At 47.1% G+C, this 25,605-nt stretch overlaps 1 protein-coding gene across 5 annotated transcripts in view; it reads left to right on the top strand.

The window, feature by feature from the left end:
* The window catches only part of ARSG (arylsulfatase G), a 186,525-nt gene that overhangs the window by 85,229 nt on the left and 75,691 nt on the right, over positions 1–25,605 (top strand). For 4 of the 5 annotated variants that reach the window (XM_032177837.2, XM_032177839.1, XM_032177836.2 and 1 more), the window contains exons 4-8: positions 1,550–1,597; positions 5,997–6,108; positions 10,864–11,001; positions 22,824–23,020; positions 24,726–24,806. In XM_032177837.2, coding sequence (XP_032033728.1) covers positions 1,550–1,597; positions 5,997–6,108; positions 10,864–11,001; positions 22,824–23,020; positions 24,726–24,806 — 576 coding nt within the window. The remainder of the gene's footprint in view (positions 1–1,549; positions 1,598–5,996; positions 6,109–10,863; positions 11,002–22,823; positions 23,021–24,725; positions 24,807–25,605) is intronic. The other variant, XM_032177841.2, reaches the window with a different exon arrangement.

Raw genomic sequence — 25,605 nt, forward strand, 5'->3', positions numbered from 1 at the left:
CTAAAGTACACTTTTAGGAAAAATTAAAGACCTGCCAAAGGAATATCAGATCCATTTACAACACTCACAGTTTGCTTCTAATCTTGGTCCATGTTTATGTGTTGCCTAGCTGTGCGAATACCACTGGGCTCCACTTTTCCCCCTTTCACATTATTCTATGTTTCCATGTAATATAATTTTATATATTATAATTTTTATGATTAAATAATACTTTTCATAAGTTTAATATAATATGTTCCCATGTAATGTTTAATCCAAATATTTCGCATAATGCTTAATCCATTTCTCTCAATTTTTTTTGTTTATTTGAGACAAAGTCTTACTCTGTCACCCAGGCTGGAGTACAGTGGCTCAATCTCTGCTCACTACAACCCCCGCCTCCCGGGTTCAAGTGATTCTCCTGCCTCAGCCTCCCAAGTAGTTGGGATTACAGGCGTGCACCACCACACCTGGCTAATTATTGTATTTTTAGTAGAGATAAGGTTTTGCCACGTTGCCCAGGCTAGTCTCAAACTCCTGGCCTCATGTGATCCACCTGCCTCAGCCTCCCAAAGTGCTGGGATTACAGACATGAGCCACTCAATTAAGAGAAATTGAGAGCCCATTTCTCTCAATTTTTTATTAATCTTTTTTTTTCAATCCCATAGAGCAGTTGCAGGGAGGTAATAATGGACTCCCAAAGGCCCTTCATCCAGCTTCACCGATTCTTAATTTTTGCTACATGCGTTTGTCTTGAAAAAATAGTTTGATAGTGTCTTATTGAGGCCACATCAAATAATGTACTTAGACATTCTCCTGTGGTTGCCCGTTAATCTCTCTCGTTTGAGCGGTTTAATGCTGCCAGCGTCTTGATCTTTGTACCACATTCTTTTCTTTGCCCCCTCACCATGGGGGTGACGTCCCTGGGGTCTACTCTTCAGAGCGGAAGAGCAGATCAGAGAGTTCTGACACTGTCAGAGCTCTTGCCACACATTGCCCAATTATTCCCCCAGACTGAACGCATTTGCAGACCAAGGAGCAGCAGGGCGTCTGAGTTTCCTCATTTGCTGCCCCGTAGGTGTCTCGGTGCTTGAACTGCAGGCTGCTGATGTTGGCCAGAGAGGAAGATGATGAAACCAGGCAGGAAGCGGACATTTCTGAGACGACGTGGGGCGGTGCACCTGCACCCTGGGCTGCCTGGTGCCTTTGCAGGGCCCCAGTGTGGGAGGGCAAAGTGAAAGGGGTGATGGCCCATGTGGACTTGCTGTGTCTGCAGAGCCCTCTTTGAGGGGCAGAGGCTCAGGCTTCTCTGGGCTCCTGGTGATGGGCTGTCTTCCCCTTTCACTGTGGTTTCCCGTGTGAGTCTGGAGTCATCCTTTATGTGTCCCTGTGGACACCATCTCGGCCCCAGAGAGCAAAGCCTGGCTTGTACACCGCATTGCAGCTTCTTTTTGCTCGTCCGCAGTGCAAGGCGAAGCCAATGGAGAGCTGAGTGTGTGATCAGCTCCTCAGGGGGCTGTGGTACCTCTACGGGGATTCCTCTGAAAATCTCTCTTATGTTTTTCTACAGGCAAATGGCATCTTGGACACCACGGCTCTTATCACCCCAACTTCCGTGGTAAGAATTCTTTTGGGGATTTGTTACCTGGGAAACAGAGAATAAAGGTCTCTGTGTAAGACTCCATGAACAGCTAAGCCATCCTGTCTCTGGGGGCAAACCTAAGTTAGGACATCTTTGTTCAAAAGGTCATTTGGGTGCATTTGGGGTGCCAGGGCTCTCCGGGACCTTACATCCCACTTGCTGGCATCTTCCTTGGCTGTCCTTCCTTGGTGCCTGTTTGCCCTTCCAGCTGCCCCATCACAGGCCCATCAGCTTTTTTGCCATCTCTCAGTTCTTTACACCTCAGGGAACATTCTGCCCCATGAGGTCCAGACATGGCTAATCTGGGAAGAAGTAAAAATTGACTAATGGGTTCACCGAAGCAGGAAACCTGGCCATAGACCCAAACAGGAGATGCTGCCTCTTGGCCTCTTCCTGCAGCCTTTGCTTCCTCACCCTCTGGCCTTGGGGAAGTAAGGCCAAGATCAAGCTGCCAAAGCTGGTTCTCTGAAAATCACTTTCCTGAAGGGCGGATTCTCCAAACGTCCAATTCACTGAATTATTGATGGTTTTTCAAAGTTGCAATTCATGCCACTGACCTTTTCCATTTCCTATAGGAAGCCATGGACGTTCTCTTAAAGGCAGTTTACCATGATCTCAGCTTTGGTGGCTTCTCCTGTCCCTGGCCTCTTCCTCTTCTGCCGTTTTATAAGCAAATGTGATTCTCTGACTATTTTGCAGACTTCTCCCCTCCCCTGCCTCAGTATCTCTCCCTATCTCTGTGAAAAATGGCTGAATTGTTCTGTGCTAGACCTGGCGGAAGGTTTGCATTGGAAGTTTTTTGCATTTGGAGAATGACTTTCAGAGGGTTGGCCTGGAGCCAGCCTTCAGCAGGGACCCACTGGTCAGTCACCCCATTGGCTGACATCTTCTTCAACTCTTACCTCCCCTTTGATGCTCATTCCTCTCCCTCTCCTCCCTTGACCCCCTTTTCCTGGGTGGGCATTCATGGCATCATCCATATGTGCTTTAAAAAAATGGCAGATGGGGGAAGTGAAGACCTGGCTTTTGCACTCACTAAAAATTACTCCAGAACTTATTTCTTCCTTGGTCTTCAGTTTTCTCACTTGACAATTGAGAACTTGACAACACCAGATCAGGTGTTGGCACCTTGAGGGCATATTCCTGTGGTGAGGTGATACTGAGACCAGCTCCTATGCAGCAGGAAGTGGTACCATGATGGATGTGGTGTCTGCTGCGGGTGTGGAAAGTGGGAAGAAAGAGTACCTCCTACCTATTTGCTCTTTGGACCAGACAATTCCAAAAAGCCTTCTGGAATGGACACTCTGAGGTTTCTTCATGCTTATTTCCAAGTTCACTCCTTTTCTCTCCTGCCTCTTACATCCTCTCTGTGGTGCACTGTCCTGATTCCCCATCTCACTCTGTCTCCCAGGCTGTGGCATGATCTCGGCTCACTGCAACCTCCGCCTCCCAGGTTCAAGTGATTCTCATGCCTCAGCCTCCCAAGTAGCTGGGACTACAGGTGCCCGACACCATGCCCAGTTAATCTTTTGATTAAAAGCTTGGGTTGGAGAAGAGATAGAATGAAGGAGGAAGTCAGAAAAAAACTTCACATGCCCTGGGTTATGCCAAGCACACTTACACATTCCTTCTAAGCACCCGGGCTCCTCTTGCTGCCCTGGGCTGTTCCTCAGGTCAGGGCTCCTGCAAACACAATGAGGTCTTTCTAACACTGGGGTATGAGGATGCCTGTGATTTAGATCAGCGGTTGGCATAGACCTGTGGTCCAAATCCAGTATGCTAGCTGTTTTTGTAAATAAAATTTTATTAGAAAACAGCAAGGCCAAGCATGGTGGCTCACGCCTGTAATCCCAGCACTTTCGGAGGCCGAGGTGGGTGGATCACCTGAGGCCAGGAGTTTGAGATCAGCCAACATGGTGAACCCCTGTCTCTACTAAAGAAAATAAAAAATTACCTCGGCACGGTGGTGCATGCCTGTAATCCCAGCTATTTGGGAGGCTGAGGCAGGGGAACCGCTTGAACCCAGGAGGTGGAGGTTGCAGTGAGTTGAAATTGTGCCACTCCAGCCTAGGCAACAAAACTGAAACTCTATCTCAAAAAAAAAAAAAAAAAAGAAAGAAAGAAAACAGCCAATGTGTACAGTCATTTGTGTGCATATTGTCTATAGGTGTGTTTGCGCTACAATGGCAGAGTTGAGTGGCCTTAACAGAGATCATCTGACCCACAAAACCTAAAATGTTTACTATTTGGCCCTTTCCGGCAAAAGTTTGCTCTCCTTGGTGGAGAGTCATCCTGATACCGGATGCAGTAGCATTTCAGGGCTATGTTGTGTACCTAGGGGGTAGCTAAATCCATTTGTGCAAACCAAGTTAGCATGAAGGTATTAATTTTTTAAAAATACAACAAACAAGCTGGGCGTGGTGGCTCATGCCTATAATCCCAGCACTTTGGGAGGCTGAGGCAGGTGGATTCCTTGAGGTCAGCAGTTTGCAACCAGCCTGGCCAACATGCTGAAATCCCATCTCTACAAAAATACAAAAATTAGCTGGGCGTGGTGGCAGGTGCCTGTAGTCCCAGCTACTCGGGAGGCTGAAGCACGAGAATCGCTTGAACCCAGGAGGTGGAGGTTGCAGTGAGCTGAGATCATGCCACTGCACTACAGCCTGGGAGACAGAGTGAGACTCCATCTCAAAAAGAAAAAAAAATATGACAAACATCTACTAGTTATTCTACATACATTCTACATATTCTACATATATTCTACATCTTTGGGTTGGCAAAGATCTAATGTCTAACTTGAGGAGTGCATCACTAATGGGAAAGACGGTATTACCCAGATGATAAAAGTCTGTAGGCTAAACTAGGAGAATGGGTTGAGTGCAGGGCTGTGGCAGGGGGGATGCAGTGAAGAGCAGGGAAATTCTGTAGGAAACTTCACACTCCAACTGGGCTGGGAAGTGCTAATGCAGTTTCACCTGTGAGAGACACAGAGCATTGAATTCCAGGCAAAGCCACCGAGGCCCCAAGGCATGAGGCTCACAGGGAACTGAAGGGAGCTTGCTTCTTTTAGGAAGTGTGCTTATAGAGAGGGCCAAAAAGCATTTGGAGGGGCAGGAGTTGAAGCTGAAAACACAGCTCTCCCTGTTCCTGGGCCTGGAATTTGAGGCTAATGAGAAACAGCAATTCTTTGTGAGATTTGAGTTCTGTCTACCTCTAGGAAATAAAGAGAGCTGAAGCAGTTACCTGGGTAATTGGAGAAGGTTTCCTTTTTCTGGAGAATTTTTGCATTCTAGCTGCATATGCGGCTATAGCTTTTGATTAAAAGCTTGGGCTGGGCTGGGCGCGGTGGCTCACACCTGTAATCCCAGCACTTTGGGAGGCTGAGGTGGGTGTATCATGAGGTCAGGAGATCGAGACCATCCTGGCTAACACGGTGAAAACCCATCTCTACTAAAAATACAAAAAATTAGCCGGGCGTGGTGGCGGGCGCCTGTAGTCCCAGCTACTCGGGAGGCTGAGGCAGGAGAATGGCGTGAACCCGGGAGGCGGAGCTTGCATTGAGCCGAGATTTCCTCACTGCACTCAAGCCTGGGCGACAGAGCGAGACTCCATCTCAAAAAATAAAAAAATAAAAAAATAAAGCTTGGGCTGGAGAAGAGAGAATGAAGGAGGAACTCAGAAGAAAACTTCACACAAAGGCTTTGGGTTTTAGTGCTCACACCCATCCCTCACCTTCACTCCACCACTCCAAGCCCAAATTCTGCCAGCCTTTTGAGTCCCAGCTGAAAGGCAGTATCTTTCAAGGAGCATTTTGAGATTCCTGCCCCATCCCCATCCCACCACCTCTATCGGGGGTAACTTCCTCTGATCACTCTTGTTGGCTCACCTATTCATCTCTTGTTGCTTAATATTTATATCTTATTTTCTCCTCACATGAAAAGTCTCTTGAAGGCAGAATTTATTCTTTCTAAAAAATTTTTGATAATTTTTTTTCTCTGTGGTTGTGGCAGCTAAGAACAACTGTTTTTGTTTTTCCCTTAAAGTGTCATGTGTATAGTAGATTTTCACCAAATACTGAGTATGTCCATAATTTCATTGAAGATGTTAGGTATTCAATAATTCTCTCCACTTCCTCCCAAACTGGGTTAATTCTAATCACAAGATGTTTTGCAAATCTAATCTAACAGCCAGAACCCAGCAAACTGATTTTCTATGCATACTACAAAGGGATATTAATCAAATCCTCTTATAATTACACACTCTATAGCACTGCAGTATTAAATCATAGGAAATTACATTTTTGTCGTGGGTGTATGAAGGCAAGCGCATGGAGTCGCAGCCACGTGGGGGTGCTAACCGGTTGCTTCTATTCCAGGTTTTGATTACTACTTTGGAATCCCATATAGCCATGATATGGGCTGTACTGATACTCCAGGCTACAACCACCCTCCTTGTCCAGCGTGTCCACAGGGCGATGGACCATCAAGGTAATGTTGTCTGACACATCTGCGATAGGCTCCAGGACAAGGCAAAGTTCCAAGACTGTGGTCCATCAGCAATAAATGAAAGATGCAGACAGGAAACAGTTAAGATGGCAAATAAGATACACTGTACATTCTGTGCAAATTTAAATGCGTTATTTGCAGGGAGTGCAAGAAGTCTTTCAACGATGAGGTCCACAAAATTCTTCTATTGAAATTTTCCAGGTTCCTCGGACTATTGAGCTGAGCTAGGGAGAGTCTTGTGCTGCCAGGGTCTCACACACGTGGGGCCTCCCTCCTCCTCTGCCTGCTGGCTTTGCTTCTAGCCCAGACACTGGACATAAGGAGGGAGGGAGGGAGGGAGAGAGAGAGAGAGAGGGAGAGAGAGAAAGAGAGAAAGAGAGAAAGTACACAGGACTCCTTTTGAGCTTCTCCCCGCATGGACAACTAAGCCAGCATTCTGATGTTGGAATGCCAAACAGGCACCGAAAAGGATGTTTTGAAAAACATTTAATGAAATGGGAAAATGCTTATGATATAATAGTAAGTGAAAAAAAAAAAGCAGGAAGCAAGTCATCAACAGTAAGATCTTAATGTAGCCCTATCTTTGTAGTCCTATCAACAGAGACTCAAAGGAGATATGCCAAAATGTGATCAAGGACTCTCTCTGGTCGTGGGACTCAGGGTTTTCATTTTCATTTTTTTTTTTTTTGAGATGGAGTGTTGCTCTGTCACCCAGGCTAGAGTGCAGTGGCGCGATCTTGTCTCACTGCAACCTTTGCCTCCCTGGTTCAAGAGATTCTCCCGCCTCAGCCTCCCAAGTAGCTGGGATTACAGGCACCCACTACCACACCAGCCTAATTCTTGTATTTTTAGAAGAGACGAGGTTTTGCCATGTTGGCGAGGCTGGTCTCGAACTCCTGACCTCAGGTGATCTGCCCACGTTGGCCTCCCAAAGTGCTGGGATTTCAGGCATGAGTCACTGCACCCAGTGGTGACTCTCCGCTTTCTCTTTATTTTCCTCTTTGTCATTGTATTTCCTAAATACGCTGAGATGCATTTATGATCACAAAAAAAAGATGATAAGCCTTACTCAGGTAATAAAGCAGCACAAAACACGTGTTCCCTTGTTCAGACAGTGCACTGTGGTTATTTCTAAGGCTACAGGTGTCTGAGCCACTTGGGAAAGGTGAGTCTCAGCTCGTCTATCTATAAAACAATAGTTAATATAATAATGTGTATTTATTGAGAAATTGTTACATTCTAAGCACTGTCTATATTTATCTGTAATCCACATGACCGCTGTGTGAGGTAGGTAGTTCTTAGGTTGGCGCAGAAGTAATTGCGGTTTTTGCCATTGAAGGTAAAACTGCAATTACTTTTGCACCAACCTGATACCTGATTTTACAGAGAAGGAAGCTTATGTTTCCCAGGTTACACTGGAGCTGGAAAGAGGTAGGAATGGAGATTCCAATCTTGGTTTCTCTGAGTCCAGAGCCCATATGCCCTTCCTATCTTTGCTACTCATAGTGTAGTCATTGAACCAGCATGGTGGATATCACCTACATGCTTGTTAGAAGTGCACAAATTCACACCCTACCCCCAGGTCTGCTTTTTAACAAGACTTATGTGTGCAGTGAGCTATGATTGCATCACTGCACTTCACCCTGGGCGACAGAGTAAGATCCAGTCTCAAAACAAACAAACAAACAAATAAACAAACAAACCCCCAAAACAACCAGCCCAGGGATCTGCACATTATGGCATGAGAAGCGAGGCTATAGAGCATCCTGCTGCCCTCCTCACCCACCGTGGCCTGCTGGGCATACCTGTAGTCACACCTGGCCATATGAAGCTATGACATATGTCAGCCAGTCTCTTTTTAAAATTAAAAAATTTTAATTTATTTATTTTTTGGGGGGATGGAGTCTCGCTCTGTTTCCCAGGCTGGAGTGCAGTAGCACAATCTCTGATCATTACAACTTCCGCCTCCCGGGTTCAAGTGATTTTCCTGCCTCAGTCACCTGAGTAGCTGGGATTACAGGCTTGTGTTACTACGCCTGGCTAAGTTTTGTATTTTTAGTAGAGATGGGGTTTCACCATGTTGGCCAAGCTGGTCTTGAACTCCTGACCCCAAGTTATCTGCCTACCTTGGCTTCCTGAAATGCTGGGATTACAGGCGTGAGCCACTGCGCCTGGCCTTCTTTTTCTTCTTCTTCTTTTTTTTTTAAATTTCAATCTTGCTCCTTCTGTATTTTTTTATTTTTTTTTTAAATTTTCAATCTATGTTAAAAATCTCTTTTTAATCTATGTTAAAAATCCAGTAGAAAGCCAGTTGCAGTGGGTCACTCCTGTAATCCCAGCACTTTGGGAGGCTGAGGTGGGTGGACCTTGTGAGCCCAGGAGTTTGAGATCAGCTTGGTCAACACAACAAAACCCCATCTCTACAGAAAATACAAAAATTAGCCCGGTGTAGTGGCCCGTGCCTGTAGTCCCAGCTACACAGGAGGCTGAGGTGGGAGGATGGCTTGAGGAGGAGGCTGCAGTGAGCTGAGATTACGCCACTGCACTCCAGCCTGGGTGACAGAGCCAGATCCTGTCTCAAAAAAAAAAAAAAAAATCAAACAGAGAAAAAATGGGTGGCTTAGGAGAGAGAGAAAAACAGGAAAGAATGCAAATGACTCATGGAGTTGCAATGATATAATAAAAAGCTGAAAAATTCAACATAAATATGCGATTAGTGTTATAATGCCCAGCATGGTGATAATTCTTCTTCTCTTTTAAAAAATTTGGGATGCCTGTAATCCCAGCACTTTGGGAGGCCGAGGCAGGTGGATTGTTGAGCTCAGGAGTTCGAGACCAGCCTGGGCAACATGGTGAAATCCCTTCTTTACAAAAAATACAAAAATTAGCCGGGTGTGGTGGCACACACCTATAGTCTCAGCTACTCAGGAGGCTAAGATGGGAGTTTGAGGCTGCAGTGAGCTGAGATTGTGCCACTGCACTTCAGCCTGGGTGACAGAGTGAGACCCCGTGTCAAAAAAACAAAACAAAACAAAAATTGTGGTTTTTGACAATTATCTACACAGTCTGACCGTATGTCCTATATTTCTATAATAGGGTGTGTGTGCATGTAGGTGTGATGGGAAGTTTTGATTTCTTCACAAATCCTTCTCAGCACTATTAGGACAATGTATTTGCCTGGGAGAACTCCCTTCATTACCACCTCTGTCTGCATTGCTCTCAGCTTCTCCCTTGGTTCTCTTTGGTGACCAGGACTGACAGCTTGAGTTTTTTTGGAATTCCTAATACACTGAAGCTGTGTGCAATGCACTAACCATTTGTTATCTCCTTTAGACCACCAGCACCCCTGTAAGGATGGCACAGGCCCTCCTATGCTACAGATAAGGAGATAACTCTGGGAGCTTAAGCAACTTGCCAGAGATCGTGACCAGTCAGACCATGACTCAGCCACATTGATGGGCAGCTGTGGGTCAGATTCATTTCAATCTGTAAGACCAAAACTTGAGCTTGTGTTGTTTTGTTTTGAGACAGAGTTTTGCTCTTGTTGCCCAGGCTGGAGTAAATGGCGCAATCTCAGCTCGCTGCAACCTCCACCTCCTGGGTTCAAGCAATTCTCCTGCCTTAGCCTCCTGAGTAGCATGGACTACAGGCTTGCACCAGCATGGCTAATTTGTTTTGTATTTTTAGTAGAGATGGGGTTTCACCATATTGGCCAGGCTGGTCTTGAACTCCTGACCTTAGGTGATCCACCCGCCTTGGCCTCCCAAAGTGCTGGGATTACGAGCATGAGCCACCGCGTCTGGCCATGAGCTTGTTTTGTTTGTTTGTTTTTTTCTGGGAGATGTTATTAGTTTGACTCTTATTTTTTTTCCAATTGCTGAAGTTTCTCCAAATTCTGCAAATGTGGCTTAAAATTAAAATTGTCCCAACTTATCTTATGTATTCCTTTTTATTTTATTTTATTTTTTTTGAGACGGAGTCTCACTCTGTCACCCAGGGTAGAGTGCAGTGGGATGATCTTAGTTCACTGCAACCTCCGCCTCCCGGGTTCAAATGATTCTCCTGCCTCAGCCTCCCGAGTAGCTGGGATTACAGATGTGCACTGCCATGCCCAGCTAATTTTTGTATTTTTAGTAGAGACAGCATTTCACCCTGTTGGCCAGGCTGGTCTCGAACTCCTGACCTCAAGTGATCTGCTGGCCTCGGTCTCTCAAAGTGCTGGGATCACAGGCATGAGCCACTGCACCTGGCCCATCTTATATATTCTGTCCTATTGACAGACCTGGTATTATATGAAGTCCCGATTGTTGACTTCAGAAAACGCCGAGTTGCACACCATACACAGAGGCTGGGATTGAAGTGAGACAGCAGAGAAAGCCAGCAATGGGGCTACTGATTGGCGGTGGGACTCTGCTTGACATCATTTAGGGTCTTTAGACCTCAATTTCTCTCCCTGCAAAATGCAAGTAATAAAAAATAATGTCCCTAGCTCACGAGAGTCTTTGTAAGCTTTACAGAGTGGTCAGCTTGTCCAAGGAGCATAAATACCTATTCCAAGGGAATGGAAGAAAGCATTATGCATAGACTTTTACACTTGGAGGAAATGGCCAACCAGAAAAATCATTTGGGGCCAGAGTGTTGTATTTATGCGCATATGCATTGTTGCACTAAAGCATTTAGTTCTGCTCTGTGAGCACGTAGGAAATGAATACTCTATGGTCTGTGGTTTCCACACAGGAACCTTCAAAGAGACTGTTACACTGACATGGCCCTCCCTCTCTATGAAAACCTCAACATTGTGGAGCAGCCGGTGAACTTGAGCAGCCTTGCCCAGAAGTATGCTGAGAAAGCCACCCAGTTCATCCAGCACACAAGGTGAGGAGTCTCCCTCCCTCCACAGGGTCTCCCCCTGCCTCCACCTACCCGTGCACACACCCCATGTCCCTTGGCCTCGGCACGCTTGAGGCCATGGCAGAGTTTTGCTGCTTAGCAAAGATGGATGCATACTTGTCTCCTATAAATAAAGCTGGAAAACAGCCCCTTCTGGAAATCCGCAGTCCTGGATTAGAGATTCCTCAGGTATGTTCCTAGAGTCCCTGGGGCTTATCCCTCTGTTGCTTTGATCATGTTCCACTGCCATGATCATTTTGTCCTCTCCTTCTAGGGTATAAGCTCCTCAAGGGTAGGGCCTGCCCACTGCACTCTGGGCACTCAAGGCATTTGTTGAGCTCACTAGCTGGCAGGATGTATTACTTTTCCATTGCTGCTGTAACAACCAACCAGTAATTTAGTAGCTAAAACAACAGTAACTTACCCTGCTGCAGATCTGGAGGCCAGATGTCTGAAATGAGTCTTAGGGGGCTAAAATCAAGGCATCAGCAGGACTGTTTTCTCGGGGAGTCTCTAGGGGAGAATTCCTTCCTTGCCTTTTCCAGCTTCTGGCATTTCTAAGCTATGGCCATATCATTCTCAACTCTAATTCTGTTGTTCACTTGCATCTTCAGTCAAATCTCCTCTCTGGCTCCCACTTACGATAGCACTTGTGATGGCGTTTAGGGTCCACCAGGAGAATCCAAGCTGATCCCCCTACCTCAAGACCCTTACCATAATTCCACCTGAAAAGTCTCTTTTGCCATATACCGTAACATTCACAGATTCCAGGAATTAGACCCTGCTTATCTTTGGGAGCTATCCTTCATTCTACCAGACAGAAGTTACAAATTCCCGCATCTAGAAGGCACAGATAGGTAACCTTAAAGAGGGAAGCAGGATGAACGCAAGGCCTTAGGGAGTGGTGGGGTCTACAGTGAACCCATAAGCACATGCCCCATCTGCAGGGAGCAGCTACTACCTAGCTCCAGCTGCTTGCTGCTTCTTTGTGAAAATGTAAACCTGGAATATCAGATCTTTTCATTTTACAAGAGAGATAGGATACCTGGCTTTTATGTGAAACCTCCTGATCTTGAAATATTAGAAACTACTATAAAAGACTGGGTGTGGTAGCTCATGCCTATAATCCCAGCACTTTGGGAGGCCGAGGTGGGCAGATTGTTTGAATCTGGGAGTTCAAGACTAGCTGGGCAACATGGTGAAACCCTGTCACTACAAGCAATACAAAAATTAGCCAGGCGTGGTGATGTGTACATGTTGTTCCAGCTACTTGGTAGGCTGAGGACGGAGGATCACTTGAGCCTGGGAGGCATAGCTTGCAGTGAGCCAAGATTGTGTCACTGCATTCCAGCCTGGGTGACAGAGCGAGACCCTGTCTCAAAAAAAAAAAAAAAGAAAAGTAAAATAAAATAAAAGTAAATAAGAATAACAAAGAAGTGGGCTGTATACTGTGGCTCGTACCTGTAATCCCAGTGCTTGGGATTACACTGAGTAATCCTTCCAGGTGGGAGGATCGCTCGAGGCCAGGAATTGCAGACTAGCCTGGACAACCTGGTGAGACCTCGTCTTTACAAAAAATTGTAAAAAGTGGCTGGGCGCAGTGGCTCACGTCTGTAATCCCAGCACTTTGGGAGGCCAAGGCAGGCAGATCACCTGAGTTCAGGAGTTCGAGACCAGCCTGACCAGCATGGTGAAACCCTGTGTCTACTAAAAATACAAAAATTAGCTGGGAGTGGTGGCACCCATCTGTAGTCCCAACTATTCTGGAGGCTGAGGTAGGAGAATCACTTGAGCCCAGGAGGTGGAGGTTGCAGTGAGCCCAGATTGTGCCACTGCACTCCAGCCTGGGCGACAGAGCAAGACTCTGTCTCAAAAAAAAAAAAATTAATAAAATTATTAAATAGCTGAGCATAGTGGTGTGAATCTGTAGTGCCAGCTAACTTGGGAGGCTGAACTGGGAGAATCACTTGAGTCCAGGAGTTCAAGGCTGCATTGAGCCATAATTGCGCCGCCGCACTCCAGCCTGACACATTGAGATCCTGTCTCTTAAAAAACCCCCAAAACCAGCCGGGCGCGGTGGCTCACGCCTGTAATCCCAGCACTTTGGGAGGCTGAGGCGGGCAGATCACGAGGTCAGGAGATCGAGACCATCCTGGCTAACACGGTGAAACCCTGTCTCTACTAAAAATACAAAAAATTAGCCAGGCATGGTGGCGGGCGCCTGTAGTCCCAGCTACTCGGGAGGCTGAGGCAGGAGAATGGTGTGAACCCGGGAGGTGGAGCCTGCAGTGAGCCAAGATCGGGCTACCGCACTCCAGCCTGGGCGACAGTGCGAGACTCTGTCTTAAAAAAAAAAAAAAAAAAAAAAACCCAAAACACAAAAAACAAAAAAGCAAAAACAAAACCATACCACAGTGTATCTCTAACAAATCATATATGTGTGAGGTGTCAGGGCAAAGAATGGACATTGTGAAATAATGGACAACTCCAAAATCATGCACACTTATTTGGAATGCACACCCATAGACTGTGGGGTGCAAGTGCACACACACACGTGCACCTGCACACGTGCACACACAGTCACCCTCCCCGCCCCCTTCGTAACTGCCTTCTGCTGCCCTCTAATGACCCCATATATGTTCATCTTATCTTCCTCCCAGGAGATTCCACTCCTCAAGGGCAATGGACTCCAAGAAACTTGGTGTTTTCTACAGCCTTAGCCTAAGTGGGCAAGAAAGCACGTGCTGCACGGCTGCCCACTTGGGCAGAATTAAAAAAGGGACTCTACCTGTGGCTAAGTGATCACAGCAGCCCCTTGAACATGCAGGAATCCCCTACCCCTCGCTCAGCCACACTGGACATTTTTAGAAGCTCAGCAGGGAGGGTGGAGGCAGCAATGCAGGAGATCCAGGCATCCTGTTTTCTTGGTAATAAGATTGAATCTCAAAAGCAGCTCCTAAGGGCTTCAGAAATTGCATCTTAAGGGTTTATCAGGACTTGAGAACACTGTTGTTTTATTTCAGATTGTCAAGAATAGGAAGGGCAGAGCCTCTTTTCCCATCTGGAGGGTTGAGCGTCTCCCAGCTCCCTGGATCTTTGGGATGGTTTCATGCCCCTGTGCCCCATGGCACCTGGATGCTTCAAGGCTAGTGGGGACAGTCTCTTCTGCTTTTGTGGTGACTCAAATGACACTGTGTTCTTAGGGGAAGGAATGGAGACTCGGGGCTGTTTAATGCCCCCTCTGAAGTGGACATAGGGCCTGGACATCCACCCGTTAATTAATCCATTAAAAGGCAAATCAACCAACAGCCTCTTTATTATACAAAAATGGGGAACAGTTTTGTTGATTCATTAACTGGTTATTAAGTGAAAAGTCCCGAGTCCTGTTGGCATTTAACATTACAGAAGGAAATCCCCAGAAATGCTGATTTCTTTGGGATTTCCACGTGCCAAATGATTTTCTGAGCATCAGCAGAAAAGGCTCTCAGGTCCATGCCCTTCCTCCTCCATGACTCTGGCCCTTGCCTCAAGCGCCTCCCTCAACTTGGACCTGTTTGTCAAAACCACCAGGTATCCCTAGAGTGTGGCTTCCCGCTCTTCCTCGACTAGGGGGCCCACCCTAGGACTTAGGGAGTTTTTACTTGGGCCTTTAGTTGGCTTTACTGTCTCACCCAAGACCCTCGACGTAGTACTTGGGTATCACTGCTGGTCATTCAGTTTACTTGACTTTAGACCCCTCATCTGGTAGCAATGCTGAATGCTAATGCTTGGTTGGAGTTTTTTAAGCAGCAGGCAAAGCTCTGAATAGGACAAAGGAGCGAGTAGAAGGCATGGCTCCTAGGTCACAGAGCTAGCTGGGCGTCTGTTCCTTTTGAGGTCTGGGACTGTGCATTGCACCTCAGCGGGAAATACAGGGCTTGATAAGCAGGAGTGTATCGGGCGTCAGGATGAGCAGTGGCCCAGCATGTTTGAAATCAGACATTTCTTTGTTTTTTTTTTTTTTTTTTTGAGACTGAGTCTCTCGCTCTTGTCACCCAGACTGGAGTGCATTGGTGCAATCTTGGCGCGCTGAAACCTCTGTCTCCTGGGTTCAAGCAATTCTCCTGCCTCAGCCTCCCGAGTAGCTGGGATTACAGGCGCCTGCCACCACACCCAGCTAATTTTTGTATTTTTAGTAGAGTCAGGGTTTCACCATGTTGGCCAAGCTTGTCTCGAGCTCCCGACCTCAGGTGATCTACCTGCCTCGGCCTCCCAAAGTGCTGGGATTACAGGTATGAGCTACTGTGCCTGGCCTGAAATCAGACCTTTCAAACAAATCAATATTCCATGGTGTCATGTACTACACATTGAAATCCTAACTCTTAATGGGGTGGTATTAGGAGCTGGGGCCATTAGGAGGAAATTAGGTTTAGATAAGGTCATGAGAGTGAAGCCCCCATGTTGGGATTAGTGTTTGTATTAAAAGAAGAGAAAGAGACTATGGTGTGCTCTCTCCTGGCCATGTGAGGATACAGTGGGAAGGCAGCTGTCTGTTAAGAAGCCAAGAATCAGCCCCTTACCAGACAATGGACTTCCCAGCCTCTAGAACTGGGAGACCTAAAGTCAGGCGTGATGGCTCATGCCTGTAATCCCAACACTTTGGGAGGCCAAGGGTAGGAGATTGCTTGAGCTCAGGAGTTCAAGACCAGCCTGCACAACATAGTGAGACGCCCCCTGTCTCTACAAAAAACACAACAAAACAAACAAACAAACAAATAGAAAGTTCCTTCTGCATTCTAGAATCTGGAAAAAGAAAAAAAAGAGGCCAGGCATGATGGCTCATGCCTGTAATCCCAGCATTTTGGGAGGCTGAGGCGGGTGGATCACATGCAGTCAGAAGAAGTTCGAGATCAGCCTGGCCAACATGGTGAAACCCCGTCTCTATTAAAAATACAAAAATTAGCCGGGCATGGTGGCACATGCCTGTAATCCCAGCTACTTGAGAGGCTGAGGTAGGAGAATGCTTGAACCCAGGAGACGGAGGTTGCAGTGAGCCGAGATCATGCCATTACACTCCAGCCTGGGCAACAAGAGCGAAACTCTGTCTCAAAAACAAACAAACAAACAAAAACAACAACAACAACAAAAACCCAAAAAACAGAATTGGGAGAAGTCGATGGTTGTATACCAAGCCACCCCCAGGGAGTGGTATTTTGTTATAGCAGCCCGAGCAGGCTAAGACACAGGACACACATCTTTTGGAACTAGGTCCTCAGGTTGCAGAGGTGAAAGACATGTTCCAGCCTTCATGAACTCATGCCTGGGATCTGCAGAATTCTCCGTTTTCCTTGACTCACTACCCCTCTTCATTGCTGGCCCCCGTGCTTGCCTAAGTGCCCCTGCTGTGGTGCTGCCCCCTCAGCATCTTTCCTCTCACCCAACTCCCACCGACACCAACCTGTGTCAGGGATCCAGGTTCAGATCCAAAGACCATACCCACCTCCAACCCCTCTTTCTCCTTTCTCCTGTTTGAATGTGGAGATGAATCTCTAGTGAGTGACAGAACAAACTAATGACTAGCGAGGCAATCATATCGAACGTCTCCCCCAGGGCTGTGCTGTCCGCTTTGTGTGGTCACCACACAGCGCCCTCCAGGTCCTACTGTCTCAGGGATCTTTCCCTGCCCTCCACACCCCAAACCCCATTTGGTTCCCCTGTTACACCTTCCACAGCACCTTGTATTTCTCTTCCATCACTCCTATGGGCTGAGTATTCCTTATCTGGAATGCTTGGGACCAGAAGTATTTCAGATTTTGGATTTTTAAAGATTTTGGACTATTTGCATTATACTTAACCGGCTGAGCATCCCTAATCCTCCCATGAGTATTTCCTTTGAGTGTCAGGTCAGCACTCAAACAGTTTCGGAGTTTGGAGTATTTTGGATTTTCGGATTTGGGATGCGCTACCTACACTAAATTTTTAAATAATCATTTATATTTTAGTTGCCTTTTTCTCTTTCCTGGTCTCAATTAGATGTTAAGCTCCAAGAGGGTGGAAATCATATCTATTATGCTCATTGCTGTGTCCCCAGTGCCCAGTTAGAGCTTAGTAAATATTTAATGAATGAATGAATAAATGAGTGAGTTACTTTATCCAGCCCCAGTGATGTGCTGGTGTTGTGCCAGGGATTCAAATGTGAATTAGACATGTCCAGTCTCTGAGTGATTCCCAGGCTAGTGGGGAAACAGATATGTAAAAACATGGCTTAAATGCAGGTTGTATCTTATTAATACTGCAAGAAGCAGGGAAAAGGGCTATGGCAGGGATGGGGGCAGAGAGGAGGCAGCCATCTATGACCTGGGAGCAAAGGAGGAGGACTATTGGTGGCTTTGGAGTTGGATCTTAAGAACTGATCAAGTGTTTTTAGGCAAGATAACAGGGAGAATACTGCTGAGAGAGGAATAACATAGACGAGGCACAGGAAGTAGGTGAGGTGCTGGGGACACTGGCATATAGAGTCTTTGAGGAGGAAGGAAGGTCAGGCTGGAAGGGACCGAGATAGGGAAAGCTGCAAAGTCTGGGTGAGGAGTTTGGATTGACCCTGCAGGCTGCAATGAGCCCTAGTACGTTTCTTTTTTTTCTTTTTTGAGATGGAGTTTTGCTCTTGTTGCCCAGGCTGGAGTGCAATGGCACGATCTCGGCTCACTGCAACCTCTGCCTCCCAGGTTCAAGTGATTCTCCTGCCTCAGCCTCCTGAGTAGCTGGGATTACAGGCATGTGCCACCATGCCCAGCTAATTTTGTAGTTTTAGTAGAGATGGGGTTTCTTCATGTTGGTCAGGCTGGTCTCGAACTCCTGACCTTAGGTGATCCAACTGCCTCGGCCTCCCAAAGTGCTGGAATTACATGCGTGAGCCATCGTGCCTGGCCGAGCCCTAGTACGTTTCTAAATAGGGATCTGCCAGATCAAGTCTGGGTTAGAGAAGGTTGTCTGTGATGCCAGGGTCTAGTGGAAGATGGCAAAATGGTGGGGCGGGGGACAAGTGGTTATTGCAGCAGTCCGTTTCAGAAAGACCCCTTGCCCATCCATCCCCAGGGAGCCACCACCAGAGAGGCCAGTGGGCTGAGAGCTGCAGGTGTTCATTTCCCCCTGCATGAGGGAAGCCCTGCCTTCACCTCCAGGCCTGCCTCCCTCCACCCAGGCACCATCTGGGGACACTTCTTGAGAGATGGGTGCCTCTCACCTGCCCTTTTCCATTTTGGGTCAGATGATTTTCCCCAGCCTTAGCTGTCCCTGCACCATAATCTTCTCCACACCCTGTCTCCACACCCTGCCCCATCCTCTTGCTCTGCTGGAATGTTCCCTCTGTCATCTTACTTGTTTTTTTTTTCCTTCTCTACTCACCATTCCACTTGTTTTCCCACAAAAATAACATGTGTTCCCTTTAGGAATATCGGAAAACTGAGACAAGCAAACAAAAATCACCCTGAATTCCACCCCAGAGATAACCTGGTTTTTTTTGTTGTTGTTGTTATTTGTTTATTTGAGACAGAGTCTTGCTTTGTTGCCTAGGCTGGAGTGCAGTGGCACAATCTGGACTCACTGCAACCTCTGCCTCCTGTGCTCTGCCATCTCTCATAACTGCCCATCTCTGTACGCCTCTGGCTCAGGGTGCTAATGTGACTTTGATAATGGGTGAGAGTTTGGAAGATGATGATGGATGACGAAGGGTGGACAGCAGGACCACCCCTCGCCCATACACATGGTGAGTTGATTTCTAAGAAAACAGCCGCAAGCCATTCTCCTACCTCAGCCTCCTGAGTAGCTGGGATTACAGGCATGCGTCACCATGCCCGGCTAATTTTTGTGTTTTTAGTAGAGACAAGGTTTCACCATGGTGGCCAGGCTGACCTCCCAAAAGTGCTGGGATTACAGCTGTGAGGATAACCTGTTTTAATAGCTCTGAGTATGTTCTTCTAGCCCCATTCTATGCTGGTGCATAAACATATGTTTCCTGGTTTTATTAAGGTATAGTTGAAATGAATGTATTTTAGAAAACAGAAGTGGAGTCACACTGTGATATAATCAGTATTTTTTTAAAGCACCAGGTGTCCCCCACTCTATTTTCCATTCAGCTCAGGTGCATAATGAAGAGGTGGCTTGTGGGACAGATGCCCCCAAGGGACTAGTCTGTGTGGGCCCTGCCTGATGCCATGTTTTGGAATCTAGCCTGGCATCAGGATGCAGGGAAAGAGGTACATCCTTGGGCATCATTTATACTTACTACTGCTGACATGTATTCAACATTATTAACAAGGAAGCGGTCGGGCGCAGTGGCTCATGCCTGTAACCTCAGCACTTTGGGAGGCCAAGGCAGGCTGATCACTTGAGGTCAGGGGTTTGAGACCAGCCTGGCCAACATGGCGAGACCTCGTCTCTACTAAAAATACAAAAAATAGCCAGGTATGGTGGTGCATGCCTGTAGTCCCAGCTACTCGGGAGGCTGAGGCAGAAGAATTGCTTGAACCTGGGAGGTGGAGGTTGTAATGAGCCAAGATGGTGCCACTGCAGTCCAGCTTGGGAGACAGAGCGAAACTCTGTCTCAGAAACAAAAAAAACAACAACAAAATAAGCTACCATTTATTAGACGCTTAATGTGGGAAGTTACACAACAACTTTGTTGGGGAGGTCTGATTGTCCCCATTTTATAGATGACAGAGGTTAAGTTAATTGTCCAGGGCTACACAGTCATGAAATAACAAATCTGGAGGTTTGGATGCAGGATTCTCAAGCCTGTGCTCTTCATCAGCCTGTGCTCTGCCATCTCTCATAACTGCCCATCTCTGTACGCCTCTGGCTCAGGGTGCTAATGTGACTTTGATAATGGGTGAGAGTTTGGAAGATGATGATGGATGACGAAGGGTGGACAGCAGGACCACCCCTCGCCCATACACATGATGAGTTGATTTCTAAGAAAACAGCCACAATCTGTAGCAGTTGCCAATTCCTGAGGTGTAAATACTCAATTTCACCATGGCTGATTTCCAGTTATGGAGATGTCACTGAATGTGGCATTGAGAAATGATGGGCAGTAGCAAGCCATTGTGTGTTATTTCCACCACACAGATACAATAGATGTAAATAACCTCATGAGCATACATCATAGTAGGATGTAGTAATTAGGAAATGATAAATGGTGAGAATGTACTACCTGTAAAAAAAATGTATTTATTTAATTTATTTTTTTGAGACAGAGTCTTGCTTTGTCGCCCAGGCTGGAGTGCAGTGCACAATCTTGGCTCACTGCAACCTCTGCCTCCTGGTTTCAAGCAGTTGTCCCTGCCTCAGCCTCCCGAGTAGCTGGGATTACAGGCGCCTGCCACCACGCCTGGCTAATTTTTGTATTTTTTTAGTAGAGGCAGGGTTTCACTCTGTTGGCCCAGCTGGTCTCAAACTCCTGACCTCAAGTGATCTGCCCTCCTCAGCCTCCCAAAGTGCTGGGATTACAGGTATGAGCCACCACGCCTGGCAAAAAAATAAAATTTATTTAATTGTGAACTTACATAATTCAGTCTTTAGCAATGGCCATGTTTAACAACTGGTTTGCAAGATTCTTGAAATTTGAGCCAGGTCTAGGCACCACTGCAATATGGAATCTACCTGAAAATTAAAAAAAGACACCCCCTCTAGCCAGGCACTGCCCTGTGCAGGGTACCCAGCCAGTAGATTGTAAGCTGGAAATAAGGACCCATTCACTCAGCAGGATGTCCTGATGCAGGCCACAACCTGCACAACTGTACATGACCATCCCTGGGAGAGTGGGCATCAGGCACTGCAAATCAGTGCTGTACGAAAAAACTAGGCAAGAATGGAGATGTTTTCTGTCTGCACTGTCCAAGCTGCTAGCCTCTAGCCACCTGCTGCTGCTGAGTATTTGAAATGTGGCTAGGAATTTATGTGTGTGTGTGTATGTGTATGTGTGTGTGTATTTTATTGTGGGTATGTATATATACAGATATATATAATCATAAAATGTTACCATCTTAACCATTTTAAATGTAAAGTTCTGTGGCATTAAACATTCACTTTGTTTTGCAATCATTACCACTATCCATCTTCAGAACTTTTTCATTTTTTCTAACTGAAACTGTACCCATGAAACATTAACTGCCCAGTTTCTCTTCCCCGCAATGCCCTGCCACTCACCATCCTACCTTCTCTCTCTGAATTTGACTATTCTGGGTACCTCACACAAGTGGAATCATACAATTATTTGTTTCTTGGTGACTGGATTATTTCACTTAGCATAATATTTTCCAGGTCCACCCATGTGCTAGCGTGTGAGCCATGGAACTTTTAATATGATTTAATTTTCATTAATTTAAATCTAAATAGCTACATGTAACTTGTGGCTGCTGCCCTGAACAACACAACCCTAGCAATGTTGCAGAGAAAGTGTGGATTATAATGGGGAAGGCAGAGGCCCCTGTCTTGGGACTTGTGTCCAGGGTTTTATGCATAGCAAGGAGAACTGAGTGCAAGCACAGTCCCGGGCGGCAGACCCTGGAAGCCAGGATGCAGGGGGATTTGAGGGCACAGTTGGCTATAGAGCAAGGCTGTGAGGTGGTGTAAACCAGGGTGAGCTAAGGAGAACCCTGGGGCCAACTGAATCTCTGGGTGAACTAGTATGAAAGGGCCATGCATCTACCCCCACCGGAATGTTGTTGACTCTGTACTCTCCCAATACCCTTGCTTGGTGTCCTCTGAAAGACCCCCCATGGATGGATCTGTGGGAGAGGGGCCCCCTGAAGGTCCCTGCCACCGTTGTGATTCTGCAGCTGCTCTTGGCTGGGAGTAGGGCTGGGACCTTTGCTTGGAGGCCACGCCAGCTCCCTCCAGGGAGCTTCCCTCCAGGGGAATCAGGATTAGTACAGAGGCAGCAGAACAACAGGGCCTCTGACAGAGCCCTGATCTAGATGTTACCTGGTGGTCATATGTGTCCTTGAAATTCCTGTGATCAACTCGAGACAACCATTTATCTCTTAGAAAGGAACAAGGCTGGCCAGGAACAGTGGCTCATACCTATAATCTCAGCACTTTGGGAGGCCAAGGAGGGCAGATCACCTGAGGTCAGGAGTTTGAGACCAACCTGGCCAACATAGCAAAACCCCGTCTCTCCTAAAAATACAAAATTAGACGGGCGTGGTGGTGGGCGCCTGTAATCCCAGTTACTCAGGAGGCTGAGGCAGGAGAATCGCTTGAACCCAGGAGGCGGAGGTTGCAGCGTGACAATATTGCGCCACTGCACTCCAGCCTGGGCGACAAGAGTGAGATTCTGTCTCAAAAAAAAAAAAAAGAAAGAAAGAAAGGAATGAGGGGCTGAGAATGGACAGGATAGTCTGGATGCTGCAAAATAAAATTTAAAAGGGTGTGTGTGCGCCTTAGACTTTACAGCGCGGCAGTTAAGAGCAAGATTCAGACATGTAACTAATTGCATATCCTGGGCAAGTCTTTTAATCTCTAAGCTTCTGATTCTTCATCTGAAAAAGAGGGCTATGATGAGGATGAACCTAGACAACGTGAGTCCCATATAATAAGCTCTCAGTAAATGATAAGGGATAGTAGCTATTATTACAATTCTCATTTTTAATTGGCTAACCAGATTGCTTTCACGTTTCCTTGGAAGGTGATGGATAAATGTGTCCTTCCTGAGGTTGTGGGGCAGAAGGAGCTTTGGGGATTTTCCTGGAGGAGAGGGAGGATCCCTGAGGCACCAGACGAGCCAGGAGAGCCTTCTGAAGAGGCACCTCTTGGTTCTCCTGTTTCAGCACCAGCGGGAGGCCCTTCCTGCTCTATGTGGCTCTGGCCCACATGCACGTGCCCTTACCCGTGACTCAGCTACCAGCAGCCCCACGGGGCAGAAGGCCGTATGGTGCAGGGCTCCAGGAGATGGACGGTCTGGTGGGCCAGATCAAGGACAAAGTTGACCACACAGCGAAGGAAAACACATTCCTCTGGTTTACAGGTAAAGTAATAAAAGCCAGCCAGCCTAACTGCCATTTAATAGATAACCTGGCACATTACCTGTGAAGAGCAGAGTCTGGCCCTGTGATCCCCTTTCATAGGTCAGGGGGCTTGCTTTGAACTTGAGGCCCAGATAAGGCTTGCCGTCTGAATGCTGAGCACCTGTCCATTGGGGCCTCCAAGGCCAAGTCCCTGGAAAGGTTTGCACACACAGAGCAGGCACCTTGCTGGCCCCTTGTGTGTCGAGATTCAGGCTATCTGGGTATTGCTCTTAATTGCCATTGAATGACACTGACATCGTGAGATGTGTTGTTCTTGTGTAGTTCTAAGATTTCCCTCTTCTCCATCTTCCCTGGTCCCAAAGAGTCCGCTTGCTGCCATTCCCCGTGTCACGTCTTTTGGCTGAGTGGCTTTAGTGAGCTGAACTAGTGGCCTCTTTAAAGGCCTCACACATGCATCGTCTGTTTTAGTTTCTGTCTGGAGCAACTGCAGAGGTTATAAGCACTGCTTTCGGCCAGATGTGGTGACTCACACCTATAATCCCAGCACTTTGGGAGGCTGAGGCAGGCGGGTCACCTGAGGTCAGGAGTTCGAGACCAGCCTGGCCAACATGGCAAAACCCTGTCTCCACTAAAAATAGAAAAATTATCTGGGCATATTGGCACATGCCTGTAGTCCCAGCTACTTGGGAGGCTGAGGCAGGAGAATCGCTTAAACCTGGGAGGCGGAGGTTGCAGTGAGCTGAGATCACGTCACTGCACTCCATCCTGGGAGACAGAGCAAGACTCTGTCTCAAAGAAAAAAAAAAAAAAAAGCACTGTTTTCGGGTCAAGTAGAGACCTATACTCTCTACCGTGCAGCGAAGGTGTTATAAACTCCTATAGGGTTTGAATCTATACTCTACTATTGGGGGAATTCCCTTAATCTCTCCAAGCCTCCTTTTCCTCATCTGCAAAATTAAGCTAATAACAGAATCTGCTCCATAACATGCTGGAGGATTACAAGATGATGTATGTGAAACACTGGGTGCATAATAGATGCTCAATAAAGAGTCGCTGGGCTGAAGCTGATGACGGTGGCAACGAGCTTGCTGAAACCTTACGAAAAGACGAGGGAGGAAAGAGGAAGGAAGAGGAGGAAAGGCACGGAAGGCGAGAGCCTCACGATGGGACTGGGCTGGGGCAGGAAAAGGCCACCTGTCTCTGAAAGCCCAGTAGAGACAGGCCTCATATCAAGGGTTGTTCCTCATGGGTGGGAATCATATTTGTCTTTATTTATTTATATTTATTTATTTTTTGAGATGGAGTCTTACTCCGTCACCCAGGCTGGAGTGCAGTGGCGCGATCTCGGGTCACTGCAACCTCCGCCTCCTGAGTTCAAGCATCTTTTGCAGCTCAGCCTCCAGAGTAGCTGGGATTATAGGCGCCCGCCACCACGCCCGGCTAATTTTTGTATCTTTAGTAGAGAAGGGGTTTCACCATGTTGGCCAGGCTGGTCTGGAACTCCTGACCTCAAGCGATCTGCTTGCCTCTGCCTCCCAAAGTGCTGGATTACAAGCACGAGCCACTGCACTAGGCCCATGTTTGTCTTTATAAGTCCTTTTTCTATCTAGTTCCTGCTCTGCATGGGGATATAGGGCCAGAGTGGGAGGGTCAGCGAAAGTGTCCAACCAGCTTGGTGACCATTATGCTTTTTCCGGTTTCTAGGAGACAATGGCCCATGGGCTCAGAAGTGTGAGCTAGCAGGCAGTGTGGGTCCCTTCACTGGATTGTGGCAAACTCGTCGAGGTAAGGGGCTCAGCTGGGGTTGGTGGATCCCACTGCAATGCTGAGCCCAGGCTGGGGTGTGGGATTCTGCCTCTGGGTGGCGGACAACTTATATCTGGGCCTTAGGGTCATCATCGTGAAACAGAGACACATTTGCTCACCAGCCACCAGCACCCAGAGAAGAAAGAACAAGTAGTGATGGAGAAAATGACTGCTCAGTTTGGACCATCCCTGTCTCTCCCTTCCTCCTAGAACTTCCCAAAGGCGACCAGCCCTCCACCCAACAAGCCAGTCTATGAACATTCCAACAAATGTGCTTTGTCTTTACTTTCATCCCGTTCCCTTGCTCTTCCTCCTTCCTTTTTAAAAATTCATCCCTCCATCCATCCAACCAACCATTAATTTATTTAATCCATTCAAAAAATACTTAGTGCACAACTCTGCAAGGTTTTTAATGTATATTGTCTCCAGTTCTTACAAGAGTGAGAGGGTGGCAGTCATAGCTCTATTTACAGATGAAGAAAAAGAGAGGCTAGGCCAGGTGCGGTGGCTCACACCTGTAATCCCAGCACTTTGGGAGGCCAAGGCGGGCAGATCACAAGGTCAGGAGATGGAGACCATCCTGGCTAACACGGTGAAACCCCATCTCTACTAAAAATACAAAAAATTAGCCGGGCGTGGTGGCAGGCACCAGTAGTCCCAGCTACTTGGGAGGCTGAGGCAGGAGAATGGCATGAACCTGGGAGGCGGAGCTTGCAGTGAGCCAAGATCGCGCCACTGCACTCCAGCCTGGGCGAGAGTGCGAGACTCTGTCTCAAAA

The sequence above is a fragment of the Hylobates moloch genome, unplaced genomic scaffold (assembly GCF_009828535.3).
Source record: "Hylobates moloch isolate HMO894 unplaced genomic scaffold, HMol_V3 SCAFFOLD_15, whole genome shotgun sequence".
Lineage (NCBI taxonomy): Eukaryota > Metazoa > Chordata > Mammalia > Primates > Hylobatidae > Hylobates > Hylobates moloch.